This window comes from Scomber japonicus, chromosome 22 (genome assembly GCF_027409825.1).
Source record: "Scomber japonicus isolate fScoJap1 chromosome 22, fScoJap1.pri, whole genome shotgun sequence".
Taxonomy (NCBI): Eukaryota; Metazoa; Chordata; class Actinopteri; order Scombriformes; family Scombridae; genus Scomber; species Scomber japonicus.
The window spans coordinates 8,449,748-8,471,399 of NC_070599.1; the positions used below are offsets into that span (position 1 = coordinate 8,449,748).

The window sequence follows — 21,652 nt, forward strand, 5'->3', positions numbered from 1 at the left end:
TGATTTTTCTTTAGAACTTCTTGAAAACTTGAGTAACAACTGGAACCATCTTGAAAAAGTGCTGAAAATGCGCACGACCCTCCCCTCACCTCACCTCACCTCGCCTCATGTGACACCTGGCAGCTGAATGCACACCCTGCTTCCTCTGTGCGGGAGGAGCCCACATTCTTGTGCCACCTCAAAAACAGACACACAAAAAAAAACACACTTTGGTTTTTTTTTTTTCTCAGGTTCAGCTATTATACACACACACACACACACACACACACACCAGCAGTACAGACATTGTAATAAAAAAATTCATTCAGTAGTGCGCACTGATACTGTAACATGAGATTTAGCAGTGTTTAGAGAGGGAAAAAAAAACACCCTATAAAGACATTCCACCAGCAGCTTATTAAAAAGAATCAGCAGAATTAACCACCACCACTTGTTTTTAGTTCTTCAGCATGTAAACTTGGCTGTTATCACCAGTCATGTGCTTTGTAGCTTTCATGGAAGCAGCATTATAGTGCTAAGTAACCCCCATCTACTTCTAGTCATCTAAATCATTAAGATAAAACAAGCAAGTATCATTTAACTAGTGGAAGTGAGAAGGAGAGATTGAATGCTTGTCTGGTTAGACTTGCCACTACATTTACTATTGGAACAGCTCCTAATCAAATCAGCTGAGCGGCGTTGGAGCGGTGTGGTTACTAACAGTGTAAACACAAGATTGGAAGAATACCAAGATTCAGGAGATTTAGTTTGGTTCTGGAGCCGAGACAGAAAGATGCAAACCCTCTGAGGAGAAAGCCCCCTCTGTGCTTAGTTGGTAGGAAGGAGGAGAAAAAAGTGAAATGAATGTTTGAGCCATGAGAGTTTAAAAAAAAAAAAAAAAAAGACAAAAAGAAATAGGCAGAGAGAGACAGAACAAGTCCCGGAGAGAGGAAGCTGTCCAGGCCCCGCAAGGCCCATCTTCCCACTTCAAATCTCTTCAAAGGGGAAGAGGAAGGCCTGTCTCCCTCCCTCCCTCCACCCATCCATCCTCCATCCAAGCCCTCCATCCCCCCGTGGATAACTCACGTCTGGTGAGAAACGATAGGGCCCAGCAACTAACACACACCCACTGAGGGGATAATTCAGTGGGCAGCATCTGGGTGTCTGTCTGCATCCTGCTGCGTGGTTTGTGGTCGTCTCTCTCTCTCTCTCCTACCCACACACACACAGACACACACACACATATATATACACACACACACACACACACACACGCACATGCACGCACAAAGCTCATTAAAAAAGACCAACCAAGCAGAGGAGACAGGGGACAATTATCAGAATCAGTCAAGTCAGAACCACTCTCCACAAAAAAAAAAAGAAAAAAAAGAAAAATCGAATCAGAGACAAACTGAACTGTAAGTTCCTCCAGTTGAAAGTTAGCGGACACGCTCACACCATGTGCAACAAGATGTTTGACACACTGGACCCCTCCGAGGTCATTTTAACAGTAAAGTACCATGGCATAGTCCTTACTACTGTAGATGAATAACCCACATTCTCACTCTACAGCTATTCTCTGCCTGGCTGACAATACAACGCTGCTAATTCTCTAAATCCCTTATAAAGGGCCTACGATAATACGCCAAAAAGTTGGACAAAAAAAGTTTAAAAAAAACTCATAATAAATGCTTTAAGAAATCATAAGTCACTGTGCAGTACCAGTAAAACACTGTTTCATCATATAATTGACCTGTTTAATCACTGTAACATCCCCATTCTTTCTAATCTTAACCTTTTCTCATCTGTAAGGCCTGGTCACAGCAAATAAAAGTTGTAGAAGTTTGGTGACGTAGTTGATTAATCTGCTAATTATAATCTTTATTAATCATTTTGTCTGTAAAGTGTCAGAAAACAGTGATAAATACCCATTATTAGAGTGTCCCAGAGCCCAAGGTGACATCTTTAAACTGCCTGTTTCATCCACTCAACAGGCTAAACCCAACACATGTGCTATTTCCAACAAAGAAAAGCATTACATTATCAAAATCTGAGAAGATGATATGAATGATAATATTTTAGATATTTAGATAATTTTGCACATTCCATTGGAATTAATTGATTTCACCGCTAAATTTTTGCCATTTTACATGCTGTGTGACCTTCAGAGGATAAAAAAGGAAAATTGATATACTGAACATGACTTCAGGTAGATTTCATCAAGTTAGACCAAAGATTTCCAGATATGTAAGATGTATGATTCTCTTTGCAACACCGGTTCAGTCAAACCTAACTCTTTGGTACATCTCCATCACCCGATGAAATGTTAGCGGCATTGAAATATGATAAAAGACCTTCAAAGGGACTTGTTTACGTTTTAAAATGAAAAAGGAGGAGCGTTGTGAATACCTGAGAAAGATTAAAAAAAGTGAAAAAAGATGCCGTCGTGAGAGGCGTGGGGGTCAAAAAAGAAAAAGGAAAAAAAAAATGGAGTTGAAAGAGAAAACAGACTCTTTGTTCAAGGACTCGGCAGTTCTCACAACATTACATTCAGTTACATCAGCCACACCTTGTTTTTCCTTTTTACAGTAGTTCAGCCATCGCCCACTCTGATATCAGGGGCCAAAAAGTAAAAAGGAGAGAAAAGCAGCGATCAAGAAGCTTTTCTCCATCTGTCTTTAGAAGTAAGTAATATGTGAAAAGACTTAGGCGTACATATACACACATACACACGCTCTTTGTGTGAAATTCAAATTCACTCGACTTCTTTTACATGACTAAAAGCCTGCTCCTTCGTCTTTGGAGCGCCGGCTCGTAAGTCTAGTTAAGGCCAGCTCGTTAGGAATGGGCCATCTCCGTGGCAACAGCTCGGTGACATCTTGTCTGTTGTGCTGTCAAAACTTGGACGTCATGTCATTGTGTCAGTAGTAGGACATGAAGTGTTTTTTTTTTTTTTTTGGTTTAGAGAGTCAGTTAAGCAGCGAGGGGGCTGTGTTGCTGTTATGGTTCAGCCTCAGGATGGTAAAGCAGGAGTGTGTTCAGTTTCAGGCCTGCGGTGATTTTAAAGAGAAACACCCGCCTGGTTTTTTTTTTTAGTCTCCGTCTCCTCTGATGTGACAGATCAGTCACAGAGCGCATGTGTGTGTAAGCTAAACACACATTCCCGCATTTCTTCTCCGCAGCGTGTCTGCTTCAGTAGAACTTGTCGTCGATGCGGAAGTGCGGCCTGGTGACATCATCGGGGTTGAGGAAGACGGATATGGATTTTCCGGGATTCTCCGTGACCAGCTGCTGTAGCCGCTGCGCCAGCTTGTCCTCCGAAGGCGAGATGATGCCGTTGGCCGGGTGGTGCCCGGGGGATCCGTGTCCGTTGGTGCTCGTCGCTAGCTCCTTCTTCAGCTGGCCCGCCTGCTGAGCTTGGTCCAGAGCCGCCCGGAGGTGCTCGCTGGGATCCGAGCGCACGTGGGCAAGTTTCCTGGCGACGAGCAGCGCCTGGCTGTCGGTCAGGTGCTCCAGCATGTTGCACTGGGGCAGGAAGTAGTTGGGGCAGTTTTTACCCAAGATGCAGTGGGCGAGGTCGTCCAGGAGGCCCAAGAGGAGGCGGCCGGGAGTGTCGGGGTCGGAGCTGGACAGGTAGGCGGAGGGGAGTCGGTCGCAGGCCCAGAATAGCAGAGTACGGAGGTGGTAGAGGCTGAGACCTGTGCGAGGACGGGCCAGGATACGAGCCAGCACGGCTTTGGCTGCTTGGAAAGCCTGAGCCATGGGGAAGGGGATGCACTTCTTCAATTGAACCTGGTAATGAGAGAGGAATTCATTACTGCGAACATTGGTAAGGAATAACAGAGAGACAGAGAGGGGAAATGGGGGAAAAAGCAGACTAAAATGGCAAAGAAACAAACAAAAAACAAGAAAAGTAGATGGTAAAGTGCTGATGTTTGGTTGTAACATTAAGAATCTCCTCACTTCGCTGCGGGAGAAGGCGAGTCTCCACTCCCTGTCGGGCCGGCCACCCAGTGGGGAGCAGCAGGGCAGCAGATAGAAGCCAGATATGGCCTCCTCCTCTGTGATTTTACCGTCCCAGAAGTGGTTGGCTGTCAGCCAGCCTTGAGCCACAGCAGGCCAGCCCCGAAACGACACCACAGGTAGCAGGTCGTACAGCACCCGGCTAGAGCCTGCCTGCAGGGAGGAGAGTGGTGGAATATAACCATGTCTTGAATTTTTATTCCTCTGTAAAATTTTGTTGGAAGGTGATTTCTGGAAAATCATTTTAACACTTGACTACAATTTGCTCTGATGTTGATTTCACTCAAATGTCTGTGTTGTGACTACAGCCTGATCGGTACCTGGAGGATGATGGTGGTAAGCGGCCCGTTCCTCTCCAGGCGGTCAGGTGTTGGGATGCCTCTCTGCGGGCTTCGTCTCAGCTCCTCCACCGCCTCGCTCACCACCCCCCAGAACCAGTCTGTCACCAGGCTGGGGGAGAAGTAGCATCCATCCAGAGACTGGGGAGAGCATAGCGTGGGGATGGAGGCTTTACCTGAGCAGGGAGAGAGGAGAGGAGGAAGACGAAGGCTGAATACTGGATCTCTCCAACATCTATCCAACATTTAGGGAGCAAAGTTCTTCCTTTCTGTACTTTTTGCACACATTAGTACCACAGGTCTGTAAAATCCTATGATTAAAACAAATGACATTGATTGTTTCCTGTTTTTATAGTATATCTCTATTCAATGGATACAGCAGATAATGACCAACTACAATTCAACTGTGCTGTTTAAACGGGAAGAAAGAAATACTTAAACTGCAGGTACTAATTCTAAACAGAATTTCAGTATGTTTTTTATAACAGTGAAACAGTAGGGAACTGATTCATGTGTGAACTGCAGGTATGTTAGTAAAACATTATTCAGCTGTTCACTGAATGTTTGTGTATTTCTCTTTGCCAGTCTGTGTTAAGCAGATAAATGTATTTTGCCAATCCTGCAGTCACAACCCAGAGGCACTGGCACTGCACTCCCAATTTTCAGACATACTGAACAATATGTGCAGAGAAATGCTGTTACTGTAGAGCCCAGCTGTTGTAAATGAGTGCAGCTCTGCAACACTAGCAGGCTGAGGTGGACGAAACACAGTACAGTAAGTGAAGAATCAGCATTTTACCAGGTTTATGTTAGCCAAAAATTATTATTTCAATTAGTGATTCATTGTTTTAAGTCATCTATCAAGCAAAATTGAGGTTCCAACTCCTACAATGTGAGTATTTGTTGCTTTTCTCTGTTTTCTATCATTGTAAAATTAGTCTCTTTGACTTTTAGAATGTTAAATTTAGACAAAACAAGCAATTAAATGATTATTTTTCACTGTTTTCTGACATTTTATGGACCAAACAATTAATCAACTGATTTTAAAAGAGGTAATAATGGTTGTTGCAGCCCTAAAGTTGACCTTTGGGTGCTTGTAGTATGGAGCAAAATTCAAAAAAAGGTGACAATGCAAACGACTGTAGAGAGGCCCTGACTAAATAACTGCATCCTGCCATCCACCACCGACACAATAAAATGAAATCCTTGTAGGAAATGTTATGAAATGACCAGTAAATATGTGTAATGTATTTTCCAAATGGCAAACCAATTAAAAAGATTTATAGTCATGTCTTCTTCTCATATAGGATGTTTGGAGTGTGGCAGAACGATGTTGCGGTGGAAAAGCTGCCGTGTACTCTTGAACTTTCTATTGTTAACTTATCCTCATAAATGTTTCAGTGCCTATTTACCGAGGTAGAGTTTCTCGGTTCACCTGTCTGAGGAAGTTTATGGGAAACGGGGCATCATAAAATTGCATCATAACAACATGCATCAAATTATCTCAGTGAAACATGGACAAAATTGTATCAGCTTCCATTACTTCCACTCTGCACTGCCTCTGTAGCTTTCATCCTGTCTGTTCCACTCTCTTCTTCCTCTCCTTTCATCTTTCCATTTCACATTCTTGCTTACTCTTCTCCCTACTTCTACTTTCACCTGTTTTCTTACTTTCTATAGTCACTGTTCCTTCCTTCCTTCGTCCTTGCAATCATCATCCTACTTTCTCCTCGGTCTCTGCTACTTACCCATTTCTCCCTCTTCTTCTTCGTCGTCTTCCTCGGTGGGAAGACCATTCTCCTCCTGGCAGCAGATGTCCCAGCGTGACAGGATGGCCGAGTCGCAGAGGCGGAGGCTGAGCCACGAGTGGCAGGGCGGGGAGTGTCTCATGTCCAGGGTGACGGGCTGGTTGCGGTCGTGGAGCTTCAGGGCGGGAACCAGCAGGGTGAAGTCCAGGTCGAAGTCGGCCCCTTTGGCGTAGTCGCCCAAGTCTTCGGGGTTGAGGTCCAAGACGCCTTCGCGGGCGCCGCCTGACAGCAGAAGGTACTCGTTGGCCACCGGGAGGCGCTGGTCCACCTTCTGGACTAAGCCTGGAAAAGATGGAGGAGTGAGGAAATCAATCACACTGAGCAATATTCATATTCAGAGGCCCTTTATATGTGCAGAAATGTGTTTCTAGCAGCAGAACTGATGCAAGGAGCAATGACCGGAAAGGTTCTAACACCCTCTCTCTCACACACACACACACACACACACACACACACACACACACACACATATTAAAATGCATTTCATATTCAGATGCACGAACAAGCTCGCCGTACACACACTGCCTCTCTAGGACAGAAAACAGCAGGTCTTGCAGAGTGAACGAGTGAGGCAGGGAAATTTCTGGAAGCATAGCTTAGTTTGTTTTGAAAGGTGTTGCATATATTTATGAGACTGAGCCACAGTAATATTGACACATGAACTTGTGTGAAATTAACAAGTCCCCCAGTGACCGCCGGGCTAGACAAATCATTTCTGTGGCTCTGCTACATGTGTGCTCAGTGAAACCCTCAACTCAGCCTCCATATACTCTGTACTCTCTACTAACAGGATGCTGCTAGACTGTGATTTACAGTATACATCAACAGGAAGTCTGCATGTTATGAGTTAAAGAATATAACCTGGGTCACATTTTTGTACTTTGGTTAGTTAATTGCGGAGTTGAAGTTTCTATAAGGAACTTTTCACAGCATCCAGTTGTTTTCACCATCATCATATTACAGATTTTAATGTTACACAGCCTAAAACTATACAAATAGCTGCAATTAAAACACAATTAAAAATAATCTCATTTCCAAAACAACCCAACCCATGATTTTACAACACAAGGTGATGATGCTCATGGGTAATGTGATCTTCATTCTGGGAAGACATCATGGCTATTGTCCACAGGGGGCCACTAAAATCAACACAAAACAAAAGTTTGTGTTTATAGTTAAAGTAAGTCTATAGTTTCTTATGGAATTTTAGACTGGGCTGCAACATCATTTTTAAGGGTGCTAAAAAAAGCATTCCCTGCCCTCATCTAAACAGTTCACATGAAGGAACTTTGAGACTCCAAATCCCTTTATGGCTACTTAGCTGTGTTGTAAACTACCCAGGATCTGGCCCCCGTGGGATCCACAGTGCTGGAGTCAAGTAAATTATGTTTTGCCAGCTTAAAAGAGCATCTGAGAAAAGGTTTGATCCTCCAGCCAAACCTGTGCTGGTCTGGAGCGAACTGCTAGTTAACTGCGGGTCAAAAGGTAAAAACACGGACACTTTAAAACCTTTAACGCTCTCTCAGGTGGGAGATTGTATGAGCTTGAGCTTGAGCTTGTGTGTTTTATCCCTCTGGGGCAGTTAAGTGGCTTCGGAAAGCTGAAACGGGGGCATCAGACCGAGCTGGCAGGCCAAGGCTGGGGGCACAAAGCTCCTAACATGATTCCTCTCATCCAATTACATGGCCACACAACCTTGGTGGCAGGGTGCCATGTGATGTTTTCATGGAGAGGTTTATGTGTGTGTACTTAAATGTGTGTTTGGATGTGAGAAATGCTGCCGATGCTTCCACTTTTTGAAGTTGAAATGAATAATTATCATAATTTAAAAGGTGGTTGACTTTGTTATTTTACTCCAATCCTTATGATAATTCACCAGTACTTTCAATACAGTATTTGTGTCAAGCAAATAAAAGGAGAATTCACACCTTCATCCGTGAGAATACCACACAATCATCTGCTACTTTACATCAGAAAGGTAGATCAGTTTGAAGGAAAACATCCTGAGACCCAAAAACGAGCCAGCAAGACTGACTAAAGCGGGAGTCAAAGTCAAATGTGCTAACGTGGATCTCCCTAGTGCTTCGCTTTGAAGGGGAGCAAAATGAAAGTGCCTCATTTGATGCCACCACAGGGGGAGCAACCGAAAAAAGAAGAACAGAATAGAGGAAGTATGTGACAGCGAGTCTTTGAATCTTTTTATTCCTCGGCAGAATCAGCTCATCTCCGCTCTGCGAGCTCCATTCATCCGCTGACTAGACGAATGCGGCTCAGTCTTCGGCTGGGAGCTCCCATTGCACTTTATCCAGAGCGCTGCAGTTTCTAGAGATCCTCAGCCTCTCTGAAGCCCCCTGTGGTTAAGATAGTTCCAGGTAGTGTCGACATCAAGTCTGCACAAAGTATTTAACTTTCGGAAACTTTCTTCAAGCTCATACCTCTGATATTAAGTATGATAGACTGAAAGAAATGCTCGGCCTTGACCCCCAAATACACTGATATCACATATATCTGATATAGTAACAAATATTGATACTGGTATGTGATTAAAAATTGTTTGAGCGTTGGTCTTTCTAGTATTTAGTCTGCCCTTGTTGATTTCAATGGGTTTGACAAAAAATATAATATCTAAACTTTAATCAACCATCTAAAAACAGCTGTACAAAAACAAAGAATTATAACCTAAATGAAGGTAGGACTCATGGAGAGGCACTGACTTGTAAATCCAGTATATACTCTACCTTGTTGGGGAGCACATAGCAAAATATGTCAATTAAAAGCCAAAAGAAACTTTTCCAATAAGATACATACTATTATAATAACCTTAACTGAGCTTAAACCATGTCTTTATGATGGAGCAATATATAACCTACTTCAATAAGTGTGAGTCCCTCTCTTAAAAATGCAGAAGTCAGTAGTACAGTCTTTGTAACAGACTGCTAAAGAGTTCTATATCCCAGCTGGCCTTCATAATAAATAAGTCAGAATTAAAGTTGACTGCAGTAACAGAATAGAGTTGGGTCTGCTCTATATTTCTGCTTCACCAGCATTCAGGTCATAAAACATGAAAATGACCTTAGTAGTTGCAATAAATGCAATCTTCTAACTCATCTCTCCTCTATCTGAGGTGAGGGTTTGTGAATGCAACTTGCAAACACAAATCGCAACCTATCGATTATCTGAACTTGAAATTTCAGGCGGAGTGAAAGCAGAAAAGAGAGGAGAAACGGCAGATGAGCAGACCAGAGAAGAGAAGAAAGTGGTAGAGACGCGTCAGAGGGAAGAACGGATCAGACGTCAGCCAAAGGGCGACGAGTTTGAAACTGCGACTCCTCTGATTCATTCGGTTTTTATCTGCAGCTGATAAATTGGGTCAAATAGGCGAGGAGGAGGAAAAACAGTGATGAAGAAAGAGAATAAAGAGCATCTTATCTCTCCGGCAGGGGCTTCCGTTGGAAAGAGAGGAGAGCGGAGAGGGAAAAACTGTCTCAATTAGAGAAGCTTCTGCAATCTCCACGCCGGCTGCAGGAAGTTTGAGGTTATTCTAAGGAACATTATCAACTTTTCATATCCAAACTCTCAAATCGACAGTGGCACGCTACTCTACTGGGTGTCTGCCAGTGAGCACGCACAGATGCACAGATGCACACATGAACACGCTCTGACATGTATGTCTGCAGACACACACAGTCTGAGAATGAGTGCTGGAATGGAGACAGTCTAGGCTAGTTTCACAGCCACAGATTAAACCTAATCCTGTAAGAAATGTCTTTGATTGCAGATTTTCCATTTGAAGGAAGTTTTTCTATGAACTATTTTCAGACTAGAAACCTATTCCACTATTTGATGGCTATAGAATTCTCTCTTCTTGTCTTTGATATGATATTTTCTATTCTATTTCTGAAGGCCTTCTTTCCCATCTTAACTCTTATTAGTATTTTCTTTATGTTTTATGTTATCAATACTGTAGTAGTAGCAGTAGTAAAGAAGTTAACATTTGATTGTTGTCATTCATTGTTGAAGTTCCACATTACATGATGTGTGTGTGTGTGTGTATTGCTGTTTTAATTGAAATATTTGTTGACAGCTAGGCACACTCATGCATCATGATAATGAATTAAACCTTTTATACCTGCACATCTACCAACACTGAAATAATGAACCGAGCCTTAGAGGTTTAAAGTCACATATGATCAAGGAGCAATCATGATGCTGTTGATAGAATCTCCCAGCAGATGAGGCCTGGGGGGGGGGGGGGGTGGATTCAATATCTGATTTGATCAATCACAACATTAATCCTGAGAGATAGCTATGGTTATAATAACCATAGACAGTCATCACCAGCAACCTCTACACTACATTTTACTTTAAATGTAGAAATGATGAAGGTTGCTTTAAAAAGAGGTATTTATTTTGCTTACTAAATAATGCAGCATTTTATTTCAGCCTTAATATTCTAGTTTCTCCGTTTGAGCTACTGCTTTCATCATCCACATATGAAATACTACACAGAAAAACTACTGTACAAACTCTACTTGAGATTTAAATTGAAAAGGGAAAGACGACACGCATCAACGTTCTTTCCTAACAGAGATAAATGAGGTTTGTGGGAAATGTGGTCCGAGATTCGAGAAAGACCACATTTACTGTATATATAGCAGTGTATAAAAATGAATTATGAAGTATAATGAAAACATCATTATTTATAAACTAATTTACTGTGACTCTAAAATCAATGGAAAATGAATTTGCACCACAGCCTCATTTTGTCATCTGTCTTGAGAGTTTGTTAACAGTTCAATTCATCAGTGTGTGATATTACACACTGATGAATTGAACTGCATCAATTACAGCACGGTCTCACATACAGTATTCTACTAAAAGGCCCCATTTCTTTCAAAAGAAATCAGAGGTTTTAAAAAGCTGCAAATCGCACCATAAATCTGTTTAGAAATCATTTAAAAAAGAAGCTCTCTGTAGAACTCTAGAAATTGCCTGAGATAAAGCATGATTTGTCAGTTTTTCAGTATCAAAGTAATCCAGTGATAGTTGTCTTTATATTGATGGGCATGTTGCAAACATAAAGCCATAACAACTCATTCGGCATATATTTAGTTGTAGCCCACAGTCTAATGGAAATGTTGCACTTCCTGTTTACGACCCCCACGCCGTTATGGTAACTGCAGTTCTAATCGTGTATTCTCCTCCAGCCCTGCCCTAAATTATGGTTTGACAGTTTATATACTTACACTCTTCTACACTGAATACACTTAATCTATACTATATACTCATTCAGACATGCTTAAAAATGAGGCTACAAAGTGACGCTGCTGCTCTGCTTTAGGGGATTTCACAGCAGCGTCATTTTGTAGCCTCATTTTTAAGAAAGACGTCCTTTCTCATGGCAGCCGGAGCAAAGTGAGAATATTCTGCCACACACACACACGCACGCACGCACGCACGCACGCACACATACACCTCTTAACTGATAGACTCCAAAAATAGCGCTGTAAATCTCTCTGGAAAATGGGATTCCTCTAAATAAGCCGATGACTTCTATGTGTTGATGCTGGAAAGGCCTGCTGAGAGGGAGGGGGAGGGGGAGAGAGAGAGAGAGAGAGAGAGTCTGAATGTGAGACTGACTTAAAAACTAGGCTGAGATCTAAGAAAAAGCTGAGTTATGTGAATACCAACATCCCACAAAATATATATAATCCATTGGTTCACTTCTCATGTGAATAAAATGCTCAAATGTTCAAAAATGCTCTTTCTCTCATCTTCATGTCCAATATAAGACAACTTCTTGTTTACTGGGCAGGGCAACTTCTCTCTAAAATAAAACTCAATTATCTTTTAGAGCTATTACGCTTTCAGTTTCTCAATTTCCAGTCTATTGTGATCACGATATCTCGAACTCTGTGTGACCTCTCTGTTCTAGACAAGAAAACTCAGAGCGTGCCTTAACAATAATCTTAAAGGCAGCCTCATTCCAAAAAGCAGCAATTCAATCTGTTACAAATAACTCTTGACTATAGTCCCAACTGGATGTTATCACCACTATTCAACCGGCTCTGGCAGCCTCACCTCGCCGTCTAATAGCAGGATTAATCCCAGACAACCCCCGCTATCGAAAGGTGAGCCATTCCTCCTCCTCGCTGTTTATGAATTCATATCAAAGGCAGGAGATTAGCTCCGAAATAGAATAAACAAAGAGGAATGGAGGAGTTCCAATTTGATCTGATTGGTAGAGAGAGGATGCAGGAAGCTCCTCACCGCTGCTTTGATACCATGCCCTGCTAAATGACAGGTAATTATCATTGAAAGAGGAAAGACGTGGCGGTTTCATCTTCTTTTTTTTTGGGGCAGTGGGGTGGCCCAGACTTTCAAGAAATCATCTTACAACGATCCTGACCTTTGATATACCCATTAAGCAGGGGGAAAGATAAGTGAAAAATCCTCTAAAGAGATCAATTAGGTGTCATATTAACTAATTATGAGGTAATTAACTTGTGACCTTATATTTGCCCTAGTAGCCAATGTGGAGTACTATAGGTGAGCAGCTAGAAAGCTTGAAGATCACAATGGGAGTTAAACAAGATTGGGTCAAAAGATAATATGTGGCTCGACTGTTAATGGTCAATATGAAAAATTGTGGCTAATTTGTTACAGAGATAGTCTGTGGTTGTGTCTATAATATGAATTAGTGGATATTAAATGTTCATCAGCAATTTTCTGTTATCTCTGCAAGTGTTTTATTTCTCCGTTAGCTCCCCCCTGCTCTTTTATCTATTTCCATCTGTGGATTACGTAGGATTAGCATGCTAGGCTAACATACCGTTAGCTGTGCGACTTTATAGCCTCACTGTGACAGCAGTTCAGAGCAACCAACACCATAAACACATCTGTCACCTGCCGTTAACCAAGAAAAACCACAGCTTTACCTTTTAAACAGTCTGTGGACTACACATAGCATGGTGGGCTATGCTAACGACGGTAGCTGTGCTAAGTAGCTGCTAGCTGCTGTGCAGGCTGGTAAAATTGGTCGAGTCTTTTTTATATCTACAGGTTGGTGCTCCGAACCTTTGTGTGAGAGCCTTTGACCAGTAAATATCTGTTTTTATTATTTAGTTATTTCGGGACTTTGAAGACAAAATTGTTTAAGCCAATTCACTTTGAAAGAGCAATGGCTAACGGGGAAACTCTGGGCTAGCCGATCAGAAGACTAACTTGCAAGCATACTTTTATCATGATAAAAACTACTTACACATATTTCCCTTCATAAATGTTCATACTCTGATATTTAGATAATAGTCACACGTGTTGCAAAGACATATTTTAACGCAGGCTTCACTCATGTTATGTATCACACTGTCATAATTGATTGAGTAAGTCCACCCTGTTGTTGGGAGTTTGTGGAGACAGAATATAGTGTTGCAATAAAATGCATCATTTAAAAAAGCAGATGGTGACTATGAAAAATAATTAACAGGACTGCTGAAATGTCTCATTCTGTGAGTGACGAGGTGTCTGGCAAACAAACAAATTTTTTTAAAGATTTCTTATTCCCGGCAGCTCAGACAGCCACAGCCTGCGTATGTGATACTGTTATCAGCTGACAGCTTCTACCCAAATGACTCTTTCCTTCTTCGCCTCAGGAATACTTAAAGTGTGATTATGAAGGAGCAAAAATCTAAATGTCAGCCCCGGTTATTAAAAATGAGCACGACTGCAGATAACATGTCATGCGATGTCAAAACACTTGTCGCTGAAAGAGCCAAATTCTGAAAGTCATATTAAATTAGATACCGCGAAAGACGGTAAATGAATGATGTGATGTGAAGTCTGTCTGTGGTTGTATGAGTGTGTGCGTCAGTGTGAAGCAGTTCAGACAGCTGTTGGTTAATTTGTCGTACAGCTTCGGCTAACTGAGGTTGCGAACTCACGTAAATTAACATCAAGCAAATTGTGTATTGCGGTCGTTTTGGCTGATGTGCCAGCTTTCAAACTATTAAGATTTAATGCTGCTAAGTGCCAAAAAAAAAAAAAAAAAAAGTGGACAGTGAGCAACAATGGCCGTTAGTTTATGGCGGGCAAGATGCTGCTCATCTGTGCTGCCTGGCACTGCTGAGTCCCCACTGATGATAACTAAGCACAAACAAAGCCGGAATGATCAGTTACAAATATTTCAGTCATCTACTGTTGCACTGTCACAGATCTGCCCCAGCTGCCAGATGAAGACTCTCCAATCCAAAATGGTATTAATGGAGAATTACTGAGACGGAGCAGCCCCCCCCCCCCCACCCCACCCACGGGCCCAAAAGCTAGGCCTGCATCTTTTCTCAGCTCGAAGAAACAACATCCAGCTGTGAGTCGTTCACACATCAGACCACCAGCGTTAATAGGCTGCAAAGAGAGAGGGAGAAAGAGAGGGAGAAAGAGAAGAGAGAGACTGGCCAGACGCCCGATCAATCCTAGCAGGGGCCAGCCGCTAGCCTGGCAAAGTGAGCTGCTTTCCCACGAGGGGTAAAGTTGCCACTGTGATGGTAAAAATTTAAACCAGAGGGATTTCTTTTTCCCCGCCTAACTAAAATATGCATGCCGTCACATTGAAGTTAGCACAGAGTCATAGAGAGGTTTGAATGTCTGGGAGGAGAAGTTTAGCAGCAGATAAACGCACCCAAATATTCCAAGTCTGATGTAAAAAAAAACTCTGGATGTTCAACTCTGTGTGACCCTGTCCATTTTTTCAGGCAGCTATAAGCCTTAAAAAAAAAAAAAAAAAAGGACAATAACACACAAAAATAAATCAGACTCTGCAGTAATTGTGTGTACTGCTGTGTCTACTACTGTACCAACAGTACAGCAGTGAGAAATGGTTCAATTATAAGAATGTCTCATTTTCGGAGAAATAACATCATATAACTGGTTTACTATTGGTAGTTATAAATGATAAATGACAAGCTCTTTCAATTATTTCTCTGTTTCCCCACTGACTTGTCATTTCAGATAGGACTGTATTATGACAACAAACAGCAGAAACATGTTTGCTGACTGTACCTCCTGTATTCTGTTGCAGTAAAACAAGTGAATTCGGTGATCACAGCCGCCTCGAGTGGGACCGCTAAATATTAAAGCCTGCACTACACGCGACAACGCTCACACACAAACACAGACGTCTTCTGCTTCGTTTGCTTCAAGGTGAACTTTTGACTGGAGTCTCTTCTAAATTGGGTGAACTCAGGAGCTGATTGGTCTCCGTCTAACCTCCTCCGCTTATCGCTGCTCACGACTAAATGTGAGTACAGTCAAGTGATGTGATGTGAAGAGTAATGGGGGAAAACAAAAAGGAGCTGATGTAAGATGCTCTGAAGAGAAGGCAAGAGGCGTAGCGTAGGTCGACGTGGGACAAAGTGAACATCTGGTGTAACAGGAGATGATAAAGGAGTATTTCTCCATTTAAACTGATGCATCTTTTCTCATGACTTCTTCGGAATTTGACGCAACAGGTTATTTTTCTTGTTTCGTTGATAAAAATGTCAAATTGTGAGCCGAGACAGTCCAGCGCTCATGACTCATTTTTTAACTTGCATCAAAAGTATCCGTTTCAGGGCAACATCAGGGAGACAATGAACTCTGATCTGCACTCCCGAGCCGGCTGACAAACTTTAAGATCTGAAAAGTTGGGTTTGGAGGGGTGGGGGGGGGGGGGGGGTTTGTATGTAACACCGCCAGATCTTCTGCTTCACTGGCAGCGTGCGTCTATTTCTGCCTTCATCAGACTTTTGGTTTTCAAAAATTTATATACACTAGCCCCCACTGGGCTCGCCTGAAGGCAAACCACAGTGTTTACTCAAACGCAGGGTAAATAAGAGCCTCTTCTTGGATCTGTCAGGCTGTGAAGAAGAAATTCACCGGGTGCACTTGCATGCGTGCGTGTGCGCGTGCCTGTGTGTGTGCATGTGTCTGTGAGAGAGAGAGTGAGTTTAATCTCTTTTCTCTTTCCTTTTTCCCTGACAGTGCGCAAAGCCCTGTGGGATCTCACTGCAGCTCAAACTTTATAAAAGCCTGGCAAAAATAAATAAATAAATAAAACAGCCACAACCACCCAGGATCCAGTGTTCAGCATCCACACACACACACACACACACACACACACACACACACACACACACACACACACCTATGCAGCTATAAGGCACCTCCTACAGCAGGCCTGCATGCTGTAACAAGGCACCTCCATCAGGCGGATGATATTTGCTTTTTAGAGCTGCCTTTTATCCACAGCAGGGCCCACAGAGGCGTAGAGCTACTAATGCAGCTACCACCATGTACTTTACTTTATATTCCTAGAATCCAACACCAGCCGCCTTCCTCTGTTCAAAGTGCCAAACTTTTTCTTTGTTTCTTCTTCTTTTCTTACAGTCAGAGCTGTCACAGCAGGCGGTGAGGCGCAGGGTATGAAAATACCAGCAAACCATTGGTGATTATGCCAAAAGGCAGAAAGCAGCCTCTAAACTTTACCAGAAGGTTCTCCACCAAGATGGAGTGACAGCAGACTAAAAGGAAACTGAAGGGCTTTTGCAATGGAATCATAAAAAAATAATAATAATGAAATCGGAAACAAAAGAAAAAGTTGAGGTTAAAAGTTTATGAGGAAAGTGTCTGACTGTGGTGATATAGTAGAATGAGAAAAGCAGGTCTGGATAGCATTTAGATCTATGTGTGATTTCTCGATGGGTGAAATCTGTCAACTAATCCGACACGAGTAACTTGACAAGAGGAGTAAAACAGTGTGTTGTGATATTCTGGAGGCACAGGATGTGAGGAGCCAAAAATGCAAGTCTCTCTGTTCTTACAGGCGTGACACAGGAAGACAAAGAGAGAGAGAAAGAGAGGGAGAACTGGCAAAAATATAAAAATTGGGAAATGGAGACACAAAAGCGAGCCGAATGAAAAGCTGTAAAAGAAATGGACGCAGCTCTCCGGACGCTTGCCAAACATGCTTTGTTTCCCAGGCTGACAGTGACATGAGAGAATGGGGATGACAGAAGCAGGGAGGGGGGAGAGTGCCACCTATTGGACAAACAAACACACTTCACTTTTCAACTCACAACTGTCAATACTGAAAACCCCCCCAAAAAAAACAATACAATTGAAACACCTGCAAGTCTCACTTCCCACCGCCTCACAATGAACAAATGAATCATTATAGTGAGTGTGCTTGAATTCCAATGTGTCTTTAGAATCTAATCTCCATTAAAAAGACTCCACATGTGCAAGTTTTAAATCATTACATTCACACTCCCACGAATTATAAGCCTCTAATTTTGCATTTGAGACATTTTTTTTAAATAACAAGCGTGTGATAATGTGTCTATCAGAGGATTAAATTGGAGATATTGTAATTGATCCAACATTTTAGATGCAGATTGAGTCTATAGTGTTAATCATGTTTGTTACGGGCGCTGTGTCACAACCTGAGTCATAAAATGAGACTTAAAAAAAAAAAAAAAGAAGCGTATCCCATCCCATTTAAATGATAGCTTGCTGCTTTTTTTTCTGCCAGAATTCAGTCTGGGAGTGCACACACACGCACACACACACAAGCACACAGAGAAATCCAAAACATCCTCTCTGATGCCGCAGAATGTAGACTGAAGTGGAATAAAGCCTCAGACATAAACAAAAGGGAGCTGATGTAGCTGTGGTTGATTTTGATTTGAAATGTGTCGAGCTGAAAGAAAATCCACACTATTGCTTTAAGAGTGAAATATCTCAGGCACTAATTTGCATAAAGCATCATTATTTCATTCTTTTTGGGTATGCTGTACTGTAGAAGCTTCATTATTCACTAAAGCTACCACTGGACACTTATTTCTCCTGTATCAACAGACAGCAGTATAACCACTATAAATGGTACATCAGTGAAATATAGGCTCCATGTTTAGAATGGGTTTTAATGAGAGAGCCAGAGCAGCATGTCAGGGCACAGTCAGAGGAAAACACTAGTGCACAGACTGTACTGGGCAGCTCCCAGACAAAATTGGTTGCAAGAGTGCAGGGCGTTCCCTAAAAACATTGCTTATTGTTCCTCTGTGACACTACCCTAAGTAAATAAAGGTGAGCTTATGCTTTCCCTGTAATGCACAAAACACTGGTGAGATAAACTACGTTATTAGTCACAAGATAGTTTATTTTAATTGATGCTATGACAGAACGGGGGTGTAAAAATAAGGAGCAGCACACACACACTTGCATAAAGATAGACAGAGGTGCGGTGCAACAGACTCGTAACTTCCACTATGCAACCCTGCCTTCACAACCACAGTAAAGTATATTAATAGTTCATTGACAGTAACTTTAACTCAAAGCAATAAATAATTACTAGGATGAGGCTTGTAGTGCATTAAGATCACATTCCATTAAAATAACGAGGACGAGTGTGTAAGTGGTTCAGTGTGAGAGTAAAAGAGGAGAATTCTTTTTGTTCTTCATTGTCTTCCCGGCTTTTAATCATCACAGGCAATTTAATTTAAAGCTTTCAACAAAAGCCATCACAGCTGAGGTTCAGAGTTAACAAATACTCCAATCAAACAGAAGTCCATGATCTCATTTATAGCCGTTTGGGGATTGAAGAAATGAAAATGTTGAGTAAAAAGAAATCAGTGTTTTTGTTTGGAGACGTACCCAGCATGTTGAAGATGAAGTCCTTGGCGGTGTGGACCTCTAAGGCGGTCTGATCTCCAAACTCCCCCTGCTCCAGTAGAACCAGCTCAGACACCTGGGCCGACAGCTGTTCCAGAGTGGCTCCGGACCGGAAGTCCACCTCGGACAGCTTCTTGGCAGGGGCTGGGGAGCGCGGCGCCACCGCACTCATCAGCGAGTCCATCTCTACAACCCTGTGAGGTGAGGACGAAGGATGAGAAATTGTTTTAGGTTTGTTCTCCTACACGGTCAGGGTTTTAACATCACAACAAACTCATTCCTACAACTAACACAATCGAAATGGGTCCCTTGAGCGATGAATTATGTTGTCAGAGCGCCAATAATCTCTGTTGTTTTTGAGGGTTTTATTGTTTCACGCTGGAACAAAATACAAGGCTATATTTGAACCTGTTTTCAAGATGCGTCTTACAGCCTGTGTTTAGTGTGATTTAGTACTGTTGAGGCCGCGTGTGTTTTCTTTGCTGTATAATGCCTGCCTTGTTTTCAAAAGCCTCGTGTGAATCATGAGACTTTGAGAGGCGCTTCTAGACAAACATATGACAACAGAGAACAACCAAAATTAGCACTTAAACAGCTGAAAATGTGATGTGGTCACACAAGCACAAAAAATACAATTTGATTAACTAATTATGCCTCCATACTGTTACTAAGTATAACCTCATGTTAAATATAGAATACGAAGTGTAGACTGAAATATTGAACTGAAATATTAATAACCTAATCTAACACAAATTACCAATAGTGTGCAGTTAATTGCTGAGAGGAAGGCTGTCTCATTTAATCTATATTTTTGCATTAATTCTTATATTTGAACTCCGACTATCTTTCTCCTAAATATATCTCACACCATATAGGTTGTTTAAACTTCATCCTACCAGCATATTTAACATACTGCCGACTGAGGTCCCCAGGGACCCCAAGAATACCACAGCATGTTAATTTATTTCATCTCAAATCATTAATTATAATTAATGTCATACAGAAAAAACAGATTATTATTATTTTAGGAAAGTTGTTGCTGATTTGCATATTGTGTTAAACAAAAATATATACTTTAATTTAGAATAAATTGCTGCCATTATCCCAGCTTGCCACTGTTGTCCCCCAGGAGCCCAGTACATTGGTATTTTTGAAAATGCACTAATTAAAACAGACACAGAAAGCAATTATATTAAGGACATTAGGACAAATCTGATTGACAAAGTCATAAAAAATGGAATAATAATAAACACCTGTGCGATTATGGTACACCTCTGAGGTCTGCATTATCCCAGTGAGAGGGATTAAGTTGAACAAAACTTAAATCTTTGCTGTTTTAAGAGTATTTCTACAACCTTTAAAACATAATTATATTATATTTTCTTTGCTGGGTTGTATATTGTGTTGGTTGAGCCTTATCAGACAGGTTAAAATAGACTTTACGATGTACTCAACGTTAACAGCGTAAGAGTTTAGAGGATTTACAGGGAGGAGCATAAACGTTATTTCAGTGACAGGGTTACTAACATTGCGTAAATGGTGTAGTTGTCTATTTACACATTCAAATAACTGTATAAAATATTATAACATGCAAAAAAGTTACAATGTAAACAAAGCTCGGTCGAGTGTTATGACAACATGGCCTCTGCCCCACCAATGTAGGTCAATTAGCGGCTAAGCTAATAGCAAAGCAAATTAGCAAAGCCGGCTGGCAGGCAGTTGACACGGGCTAATTAAGTAATGAGTAAAAAAAGAGAATAAATGAGCCCGAGCTGCGTTAGATAGGGTTGTATGCCGGCTCCACTATCGTAGTTGCAGACCATTTGACTTGCAGTGGTAAACTCGGTTTGCGGTGCCTCGCCCACAGTCGGCTCATTTCTTTTATTAGCCAATATTAGCCGGCTAGCTTCATCAAATTAGCATGCTCGCTAACATGACAGCTTGGGGACAGTGAAGACATGTGCAGCGACACACACACAAACATACCGAACACGAAAAATACACACACGCACCCCCCACACACATACACACACATGCCTACATATACACACGCACACACACACCAAAGGCACTCAGCTCGGCTCTCTTTAGCATTGCGAGTCAAATCTTTAGCTATCAGGCTAAGTCCGTCAAATACCACGAGCAAACACATACACACACACTCACACACCCTTTATACGGTGAGTTTCTTCGCTATCTTCTACGTTTACTGTTATTTTGATCCCTGTGCTTCAATCCGCCTTCTTCAGCTGTCATTTCCAACAGGTCCCAGGCGCCACCTTCCCCCTGGCAACACCGTCCCAGAAATCACGGTCCTACTCTCTGAGGATGCGGGGATTAGTAGTCACGCCTCCACATTACAAAACTACAAACGGATTTGTGAGGTCAGGTTTATGATTGAAAATTGTGCCTGCGTGTCCTGCTGAGGTTTTTAGGCAAAAGCAGGGCAGGGCAGTTGGTGTTTTGATGCACGGAAGCAGTCCTGCTGGAAGTGCAGCACGGCAGCGGTGTCCCTGCAGCAGAGGGGCAGGCTGCTGCATGTGGGAGTGGGAAGCAGCTCTCCCCTGGTCCTCTTTATGTTAATAATGTCTGCTGAAAGAGCTGGCTGCTTATAATGCTGCTTAACATATCAAATAGGGAGATAATTAGACACACTGGACCACATTTAAAACCTCATGATATTGGATGACTACTGTGTTTTAGTTGAGAATATAGATTTTTTTTAGGTGGATGCAGACCAGTTTGAGCCTCAGTGCAACTCCTTACTCTATAATGAATCCCTTTATGTGAAAGTGATATTCT

At 42.0% G+C, this 21,652-nt stretch overlaps 1 protein-coding gene across 1 annotated transcript; it reads right to left on the reverse strand.

The window, feature by feature from the left end:
- Positions 1 to 2,187: 2,187 nt before the first annotated feature.
- Positions 2,188 to 21,127, reverse strand: tmem102 (transmembrane protein 102). The gene is made up of 6 exons (XM_053343370.1): positions 21,021 to 21,127; positions 18,833 to 19,044; positions 6,089 to 6,430; positions 4,323 to 4,516; positions 3,943 to 4,155; positions 2,188 to 3,771 (listed from the first exon to the last, which is right to left on the reverse strand). Exons 2-6 carry the CDS (start codon positions 19,032 to 19,034, stop codon positions 3,172 to 3,174), a joined length of 1,551 nt encoding a protein of 516 aa, XP_053199345.1. The 5' UTR covers positions 19,035 to 19,044; positions 21,021 to 21,127; the 3' UTR covers positions 2,188 to 3,171.
- Between the last annotated feature and the right edge of the window lie 525 nt (positions 21,128 to 21,652).

What these genes read in the sequence shown, in the direction of transcription:
- tmem102 (XM_053343370.1), bottom strand. Translation starts at nt 19,034, where the DNA reads ATGGACTCGCTGATGAGTGCGGTGGCGCCGCGCTCCCCAGCCCCTGCC. An exon ending in TTACCACCATCATCCTCCAG is followed by an intron (nt 4,156 to 4,322) that starts GTACCGATCAGG and finishes TCCTCCCTGCAG; the next exon opens with GCAGGCTCTAGCCGGGTGCT. An exon ending in TCGCCTTCTCCCGCAGCGAA is followed by an intron (nt 3,772 to 3,942) that starts GTGAGGAGATTC and finishes TCTCATTACCAG; the next exon opens with GTTCAATTGAAGAAGTGCAT.